At 51.5% G+C, this 9,071-nt stretch overlaps 4 protein-coding genes across 4 annotated transcripts; 2 read left to right on the top strand and 2 right to left on the bottom strand.

Annotated features, from left to right (window-relative positions):
• Positions 1-426: 426 nt before the first annotated feature.
• CCMA1212_008655 (uncharacterized protein) lies at positions 427-941 on the bottom strand (the record flags this gene model as incomplete). The annotated part of the gene is made up of 2 exons (XM_073705774.1): positions 427-620; positions 710-941. 2 exons carry the CDS (start codon positions 939-941, stop codon positions 427-429), a joined length of 426 nt encoding a protein of 141 aa, XP_073555625.1.
• A 4,100-nt stretch (positions 942-5,041) lies between these two features.
• Positions 5,042-5,539, top strand: CCMA1212_008653 (uncharacterized protein; the record flags this gene model as incomplete). The annotated part of the gene is made up of 1 exon (XM_073705773.1): positions 5,042-5,539. The coding sequence occupies one exon, from the start codon at positions 5,042-5,044 to the stop codon at positions 5,537-5,539; it is 498 nt and encodes a 165-aa protein (XP_073555623.1).
• Positions 5,540-5,817: 278 nt separating this feature from the next.
• On the top strand, positions 5,818-7,060 carry CCMA1212_008652 (uncharacterized protein; the record flags this gene model as incomplete). The annotated part of the gene is made up of 3 exons (XM_073705772.1): positions 5,818-6,012; positions 6,085-6,900; positions 6,968-7,060. The coding sequence occupies 3 exons, from the start codon at positions 5,818-5,820 to the stop codon at positions 7,058-7,060; spliced, it is 1,104 nt and encodes a 367-aa protein (XP_073555624.1).
• A 236-nt stretch (positions 7,061-7,296) lies between these two features.
• CCMA1212_008651 (uncharacterized protein) lies at positions 7,297-8,193 on the bottom strand (the record flags this gene model as incomplete). Its single annotated transcript, XM_073705771.1, has 1 exon — positions 7,297-8,193. The coding sequence occupies one exon, from the start codon at positions 8,191-8,193 to the stop codon at positions 7,297-7,299; it is 897 nt and encodes a 298-aa protein (XP_073555621.1).
• Positions 8,194-9,071: the final 878 nt, after the last annotated feature.

The following is a 9,071-nucleotide window of genomic DNA, read 5'->3' as shown; positions in this document are numbered from 1 at the left end:
ATATAGATTTACTGGCTTGGATTTTTGGACCGATTTGGTTTTCGAATATGGGAGCTTTCAACCGCAGGTTGGTTGTGTGAATCTGAGGATAAGAAACTACCAAGGGCACATGATACCAGCGTGATGTATGCTTGGAAACCTAGAAGAGATCAGTTGAGCTTGGCTTCTTGGCCTCTTGCAGCTGTTACGAGGCAATTCACGTCCACATCAAGAGTGTTCAGAACTGATATCAACTCGCCGGTTACCCGACTTATGACTGCTGTGCTACCTATTCTAAAGTCCAAGCCACGCTAGATCAAATCATGATCCATATCAGCGTCAACATCAACAACAAACAAACAAAAAAGCTAACAAGTTCCATCTATTCCGAGCGCCGTATAACATGCAATGCTTAATCTATCAAGCCATGATTCACATCAAGGGTGGTTAGAAGGTGCTGGCCTTGTAGGTGCTGGAGGTGGAGTCCCCGACGGTGATGGAGACGTTGAAGTTGGTGAGGGTCGGGCCGTAGACGGCGCCGTAGAGGCTCATGACGCTGGCGCTGACAAGGGCCTCGCCCTTTTCGGCGGAGGCGGGGATGGTGAGGTATTGGGTGATGTTGTCGGCGGTGTTGGACAGGTCTGCAGCGTTTCGTGTTAGTTTTCTCCTCTGTCTGATATTATGTGCCGTGAAGTTAGGGTGAGGTTCAAGGTTTGAGGGAAAGACGTACCGGGTCCGAGGTAGGATGAGTCGAGGACCTGGCCCAGAGACTGGGGGTAGCCCTCGCCGTGGGCGAAGCCCCAGGCGATGGCGACGTCGTAGACGGTCTGGATGTAGTTCTCGGTGAGGATGAGGCCCTTGATGGTGGAGCCGGGGGCGACGGTCTCGGGGACGGCGATGCCGACGATGCGGGCGCTGGCGACGGCCAGGAGGGAGGCGAAGGCGGCGGCGTTGAAGAGCATCTTTGGATTGTTGTATGGTAGTTTGTTCTGTTCTTAAGAAGAAGGATATTTGGGGAGCTTTTGTTTGGTAGTGGGTGCTGGTGGTGAAGTTGGTGTAGTTGTGGGTTGCCGGATGATGAGAAGGGAAGGTGTCTGATGATCTGGGGAGCAGTTTGTCTTTATATAATTGAATCCGGAGGGCAATGGATCTCGTACGATCGAGTTCTATACGAGCCACGAGCGTGTACACCGTACGTCGACGTCTTCGTATTAGTCCCCCTGGATGGGGATCCGGACGTTATTTTCAGCATGATCGCGTGGGCGAATGAGGCGGTGGATCGGCGTTCAACACGAGCTTTCTTGGCTGCTTTGGTTGTTCGGCGGCTTATACAGCATGCCAGCACGGTATACGAGCTACGAAAAAGCAAGCTTGCACGTTTGGTTGGACGATGGAAGGGGGGGGAGTGTGTAGGAAGAATTCTTGGCTTATTTTACACCCGTCTCTGTCGGTTTCTCCTTGTACGGGCATTATTCTACTTGTTTCCGTCGTCGTTGTTCTTGCATTAATTGATATAGAACCATTTGCTCCTGATTTCTAGCGAGTACGGGGTTAGTGGGACGTACGAGCGGACTGTGGGACGCAAGAGCCGCGTCCGTACGAAGCTATTCTCTTCTNTTTTTTTTTTTTTTTTTTTTTTTACTCAATGCGTTCCCAGGTGAGTTATGCAGTTGTAGCGTCGGTATAGCTTCGTGCCTTGTTACTAGACCGTGACTCTCTACATGCTACTACGGACTGACCATCGGAAGTGTCCTTCAAAGGGTGAAGTGAAAGAGTTACGGCGTCATGACGCCCTTGCTGCAGCACCTGACATACGAGGGGGGGAAGACCCTTGCTCTTCGGACTAGGGCTGAGGGCCGCGTAGATCGGCAGAGCACGGAGACGAATAGGGGATAGCGGATGCGCTGTACATATTGCTGGCGTCTCTGCTTTCATCGCTTTCTTTGCTACTTTGCGTCTTTTTGTCTGTTCTACGATATGGGATGGTAGCTATACAGTATGTGACGTGGGTGGTAGGGAGAAGGATTGCCGGCTTGGTGCTGAGCTGAGAATTTAAAAAGGAAAAGCAGGGTCTTTTTCGTGGCTGAGTGGCGTACGGATGGCATAATATGTAGGACGTGCGTATAGTAATCTCTATATCACGCGAATTGGGAATGTCAACCTCCCTTTGTCCTCACCAGCATCGCCATGTTAAGCCCCAATTATAATCAACTTGTCGCGATTTGTAAAGGGAACGCCTTCAGCTTTCTGCGTGAATCTCTTGGCATTTTCCCCTATACTTGGTACACCTTGTGACTTCTGTGCGCCGGTCAGAAGAATAATTTGGTGGAAACAAAATAGGAGATGGGCGCAGATACGAGCGGTTGCGTGGCTGTGACTGGGGGTCGTTGGGCAGCGTTTAGGGGGAGGTGCCGCTGGCAGAAATGGCAACATGAAGTTTTTACGATGGTGGTCAGTTAACTATTTGTTGAATGGGATAGAAAACCTTGAAGCATCTCCTTCCACCGGAACATGCTTGATACAGGCACATTAATATGGAAAGAACGTGGGCGAACAAAGCAGAGTAGTATCTCGGACTTCTTATGTAGGGGGAGCGCGCTGACCTTAGTTGTTGAGGCTAACGGGTGGAGGGCTGGCTGCATTGCGAAAGTCATCCCGAATAGCCAGGATCTTCGTCTGCTGTCGTCATTGCATGACAACTGGGCTGGAGAGGCCAGCAGCCAGAGGCAGCCAGTAGGAACGGATTAGACGGCGGGAATGGCTGCAACGTTTTTGCGAGGGAGGCTTCATGACTTCATATGCGTGAGAAAAGGGAGTGTGAGACTTGAATTCGTTAAGATTCTCTAGAGATCGAGCGGCATATTATTGTGTTTGTTTAAACTACTTTTGCAACGGATCAAATGGATCGAATCGAGAGACGTTGCAACGGCCCACTTGGCCGGGAGATCCGGTGGGTTTTTGTTCGGCAGTCAGGGTTTGACAGCCTTCTGGCGGCGTCTTGCTTTGACATAATCAAGATGAGGACGAAGGTGAGGACGAGATGAAAACCATGGGCGGTGAGATACCTTCAAAGAGTTGACGAAATCCGGTATAACTCTAGTCAGTATTTTGCAGTACACGAAGTAGAACGAGCTCAGATTGACGAGCGGATGGATGTATGCATGTCGTGAGCTTTTATCGCTGCTTTACACGTTTTTGGATCACATACCCTGGAAGCAAACTTCGATTCAAGCTGGTGAAAAGAGCGACTAAGCCTTCATGTAGTGAACTCTACCGATAAAAGACAGTTGAATTTTTCTCTTTCTACTTGAGACAATATGTGATTTGAGTTGCATTGACAACCCCGAGTTATTGAGGTGCTGCCAGTATCTAATTCAACGAAGGCGGTAGGCTCAAGAGCAAATGCAACGCTACCACTTGTGACTGAAGATGATCGTAATGCGACGACCAACATTATGTGCTTCACACTCTTAGCCGAGACGGGGTTTTCAATACGAAGCACTTGCAAGGAGAAGGCGCAGCAAGATGCGAAACTAACTACATGCACCTCGACAACGCATCACGAGTACGAGTAGGAGCAGAGGTTGATGTTGTGGAGAAAGATTACGATTTGTTCAGTATCCTTTATATAATAAAACAAAACAGACAACCTCAACTTACTACAGTGGCTGCTCACAGCCAATCATCTTCCGTAGTATAGTGGTCAGTATGCAAGCTTGTCACGCTTGAGACCCGGGTTCAATTCCCGGCGGGAGAGACTCGCCAATCCTGAAAAAGGATGCCTTCATTTTTTGCATTTTCTTCCTTGGGCACTGCCCAAGGCCAGAAACACCTTTCTTTACTTTTCTTTTCTTTTTTTCCTTTTCTTTTTTCTTTTTTTCTTTTTTTTTTTTTTTTTTTTCAATTTTTCTTCTTCTTCCAAAGTCCGCTTTCGCTTTGACTTCTTTCCAACTGCCGCGATTTCAATTGCCCAGACCTCCCCTCCAACGACCAATAGATGGGCGACTTGTCTCCCTTGCACCACGGTTTCTCCACAACCTCCCCGAGACAGCCAGCCAGACCAATAAGACAAGGCACTATGCTGAATTGTTGCCCATGCTATGAGCTGTACGTCGTTTATTAGCCGCAACCGCCAACATGTTACCAATAGCGTTCAGCTCTAGGCATCAAGCTTGACTGCCCAAACGCCAGTTCAGCTTCAGAAAGGCTGTCGCGCTGTCAACCTCGAGTTGAGGCTTGTATTTGTGTATTGCGAAGCTACCAGCTTTGAACGGCTGTTGACAGTCCTCGATGTTCTTTATCTAGTGAAGAGCTCCTCGGGATAAACACTCCACGATGGCCCATCCGTTTTCTCTTGTGCTTAATACCACTTGCGCCGTCATCATCTGACAAGCGCGTGGGATATACATAGCGGCAACGTTCTGACCATCGCCGTGACAACCCTTGGGGCGGCCGTGGTTGGCGGGATCCATGCCATTGCGTGGAAACTTTGCCTTCCCGTCAGCGATTGAGTTAAGCTTGTGGAGATGCGCAAGCATCGCTACTGTTGCGGCTCCCCTTTGCGTTTGCTCCCTGCACCTCATTGTTCACCACGGATTAGACGGTGCACTACGTGCCTTCTTTATTGGACTATTTACCCTGCTCAACATTCTTGTACGTCGCGGCGAGATTTTCCATCCTCGTCGAGATGTTTCGGACCCTGGATCCTATGTTTCTACTGTACCTGGACATCCAACATTCCCACACGTTGCTTAATGTCGACGATGTCTTGGATTTGAGACGAATTTGACCATGTTGAACGGCTCAGCTTGGATAGAGATTGGCTTTGCGTTCTTACTTGTGTTAATGTAAGATGACTTAACGAACTGCTTGCTATACTGCATGTCGTTGGGTTAAGGCAAGGCCTTGAGTGCGTTATCGCGTATTCGCCACTCATGGGCCTCTTACCGTACTGTATGTACATGCAAATTGTTGACGATATCCACGCCCTCACAGCGCCTTTTTCTCTATACTAAAAAAAAAAAGCCTCGTCTGTTTTGAACCGTAGAAAAAAAAAACCATCATGATAACCTCGGTTATGTACGAAGTTCCAACATCAAGAAAAATCAGGATCTTCGAGTTGAAACTCTCTCCCTCCGTCACCGGCCTCAGCACTTGCCCCGTCTGCAGCGGCGGCGCATCTCCACCTGCCGTCGTCACAGTGCGTCTCATCGCAAATGGGGCGGTGATGTCACTTTTCGGGCGACGATACCGAATTTCCGAGCACTGTGGAAGCGACGGCCAGTATCGCCCTATCGCCCTATCGCCCCCCCTCGGCTCTTTCCCCGACTCATGCCTGGCAAATCAAGCATATGGGGAGATGTTTCATCCAGGCTTCGCTCTGCTGACTCAGTTGATGAGACCAATCGGCTGCGTTCGCCCTGGTGGCCTCATAAATTTGTTGTCTGAACGTTTTGACGATGGCGTTTCTAGAAGATGGGCTAGTTCCATGAGGGACGGCAAGAGTGGACAGGTTGCTGGCTTCATGATAGCGCTTGCGTCAAGGCTGGATGTTGATTAATATAATACATAATCAAATATAATCAAATATAAAGTAGAGGAAGCAGCTTCTGCATGTTTGGGAACATCAACCACTTCATAATCAGCCTCATAACACCATTCTCTGACGGGCATAAACTTAGATGCAGCACTACACAACCCTCGCATAACAACTAGCCTTGTCACGTCTATAAGACAGAAACCCCCCCATGTACCGCCAGCCCCCGTACGGCCAATCCAAACCGTCCTCTCGACACCCGCGGAATCTCCACCAAATCCTCGTCACCCAGCTCTGCCATCATGAAGCTGAATCTCGGTCTCACGGATGCCCTCAAGGGCCCGTACCTTGCGCGGGACTTCGTAAGAGCATCGCTCGAAATACGAGGGCCTGCCTTTCAAAAATCGCCGCGCATCTCGGCGAAGCTCGCCGGCGCCATGATCGTGTCGTATCCCACGCAGATCAACGCCGCGAGCCCGGGACAGGTGACGAATGTGGTGAGTAGCGGTCGTCCCTTTGCTTGTGTAGCTTTTGAGCGTTCCGAGTGCTGACTTATGATGGGTTTGCAGCTGTTTGAGCAGTCCAAGACGATAGAGTACCGAGACTTGCAATGTAAAGAGGATCCCTCCGCTGGCGAGTCAATATACACCACGCCCATCGAGTTCCAGTTCCCTGCCGCAGACTGCTACTGCGACAAGACCAAGAAATGCCAGCTCCCGCCCACGATGGACGTTGTCGAGCAGGGCATGAGAGTCAGAGTGAAATACACCTTGACGGTAACCGTGGGCCGCAGCGTGCTCGGTCCAATGACCAAGTCCAAGAGCGTGGCGATGGAAGTTCCGTTCAGCTGCAACCCATCCGTTTCTAAGCTCCCGCGATCGACCTTCGTCTTGTCGGTTCCCCTGTCTGAGAAGCCTGGCCAAGTCGCACAGCTGCTCAGCTCGACGGTGGACCAGGAGCGCGCAGATGGCTCATGCCCCTCGTATAACCCGAAATCAGCGCCGTCCATCAAGATAGAGGTTATCCTCTCGCAGCCGGCAGTCCTAATCCGAGGCCAGCCGACGCCTGTCCGAATCGTCGTCCACACCCCCACGGACCTGGTCGAGGCGGGCAATGTCTATCTCCGCAACATCTCGATGGACCTGAGATCGTCCGTCACGACGTCCACCGGCGCGTTGCCGCGGACAATCACGCAGAGGAATCGCGGGCTCAGCATGGCCGGGGCGGTGCAGATTGACAGCGAGCTGTTTGAGCTCGATACGGGGGCGTGGGGCAACTTTTTCGTTTTGAACACCAAACCGACGACTGAGTCTTGCGTGTTGAAGCTGGGCCATATGATGGAGATTGTGGCGGGGATATCAATAGGGCTGGGAAACGATGTAAAGGTGAGTTTTGGATACTACCTACTGACTGAACATTATGGACAATGAGGCTAACTTACGTGATTATCAGTATGCTGGTGCGGCGTATGAAGTCATCGTGATGGAACCACCGCCGGCGTATGAATCGACTACCAAAAGCGATTGCACGTTAAACGGCGAATAGAGGTATCATGTTGGATGATCTATCAGTTATGTGGAAGAGATTATACCCATGTGGAGGAAGAGGATGATGATACCCGGCATTGACTCTCTGGTTGACGACTTATATGATGAACAACGGCGGAGGGACAAGCGAATAGATGGCTTAGGAAGCTGCTTTATAGAGGAATAGATCAATCTGCTATGTTAATGATGTACATTACAAGAAATGGCCTACATAATGTTATGGTACTGGATCTTCTACGACAGCATCATCCGCAGCGGCGTTTCTCCCCTAGCCGTCCTCCACCGATTGCTCGACTCAATCAACTCGCCACAGCCCTCAACCGCCCACGACCACTTCTTCAAGAACCCCGGCGTCACCTCCCAGCTATCCTTGTGAAAGGGCTCCCCCCACAGAATCAATCCTCTCCGGTCCGCTGGAGCATCGTCAGCTGCACCGCCATCATTATCAGCACAATCGTCACCCTCTCCTCCCCCCTGATGAGCGGCGATCCGGGCCCTGGCACGCAACAGGCGGCTGCCGCAACTTGTCCTTGGCGGCGGAGCGGTCATGCAGCTAATCAGGTTCCCCAGCAGGTCCGTCAGAAACTCCGCATGGCTGAAGTAGTTCTCCCACCGAATCAGGTTATCCCTCATCTTCGGAAAGGGAAACACGTCGATCCAGTTGGAGTGGGGGCACGACAGCTGCAGCCTCGTCGGCGCCAAGCTCTCGGGCAGGCGCAGCGGCGACGGGGAGGAGATGGTCTCGGGGAGAGGATGGGGGAGGACACGCCTCAGCCGGGCCGAGGCGTTGCCGGTGCACTCGAGCAGGGCGTTTGGCTTGATGACCTTCTTGTTGTACGAGAGGCCCCTTAGGACGTTGAAGTGGATCAGGTGCAGGAGGTGGTCTGAGAGGAGGCAGTGGCTGAGGCTCAGCCAGGGGGGAGCGGCGGCATGGCCTGGGATCGAGGCGGATGCGGAGGCTAGCGACGCACAATGTGAATGAGATACTCCCTTGGATTTATGATGCTGCTCTAAATGGATAGAGGCGGCTGGTTGACTGGACGGAGAGGACTTGGTCTTGTTCACGGGAACATCAGAGCCAGAGCCATTGTCCGGGTGGTTGCTCCTGGTTGGCCGGATGATGCGTGGCATGTCATCTCTTCCGTCATCTATCCGCCATCGATGAACGCGATAGGGCTGTGCCGTGCTGTTGATTATCCTATCTCGTGCTCTCGATCCTTTATTCCCGAGCTGCTGTTAGCCTTTCTTTCTTTGCCCCCCCCTCCGGAAGAAATGGTCACTGTTAACGTGGCATGAAACAACAAGGGAATTGCTCTACGTACGATGCGCTCTCTGGTTCAGCCGGTTCTGCATCTTTCTGCGTGCATGACGCATCTCGCTCGCTGTTGGGGCAGTACCCGTCTCAGCATCGGCATCTGTTCTGTGAGATGCTCGTGAGGGTGTACATTGGCTTGGCGCCATGGCGAGGAGGAGATGGATGTGACAACGTTGTACGAAGTATGCCTAGCAGCGTAACATACTTAGGTAGACAGTAGTAACGAGTGATAGGCAGCACTACGGACAAGAATACACAGACACAGATACCTTGTATGCCCACGTTTCCGAGAAGCATTAATAAGAGAAGAATGAAATAATAAGAGAAGAAAGGCAGGTTGGAAGAGGGAGGTTGCTGCGGCTAGGGGCAGGCGTTTAGATGCCACGCCGGCAAGCTATCCCAGAAAAGGCAAAAATGGTCATCACGAGGCGGCGGAACCGGCACTTGTGGGACTCGACGAAGTCCGCCGCGGTGGAAAAGTTGGTCGAGAGACTAGGCTGAAGGAGGGAAAAAGCATCAGCAAGACCGGGGGAAGTGAAGCTATTCGCGGATTTAATCGTGGAGAGGTTCCTACATGAAGGGAGGTTGAAGATGATGGGGGTGGAAACATTGGAAATAGATGGATACCCGGTTGATGGGATTCAATGAGTTGGAAGGGATATATAAGGGGAGTAACACGGCGCCCAAGGTCGCT

Source organism: Trichoderma ghanense (genome assembly GCF_004382785.1).
Source record: "Trichoderma ghanense strain CCMA-1212 chromosome Unknown scaffold_13, whole genome shotgun sequence".
Classification (NCBI taxonomy): domain Eukaryota; kingdom Fungi; phylum Ascomycota; class Sordariomycetes; order Hypocreales; family Hypocreaceae; genus Trichoderma; species Trichoderma ghanense.
Note: the sequence above shows the minus strand (reverse complement) of the source record. Positions and strands in the feature narration are given on the sequence as shown.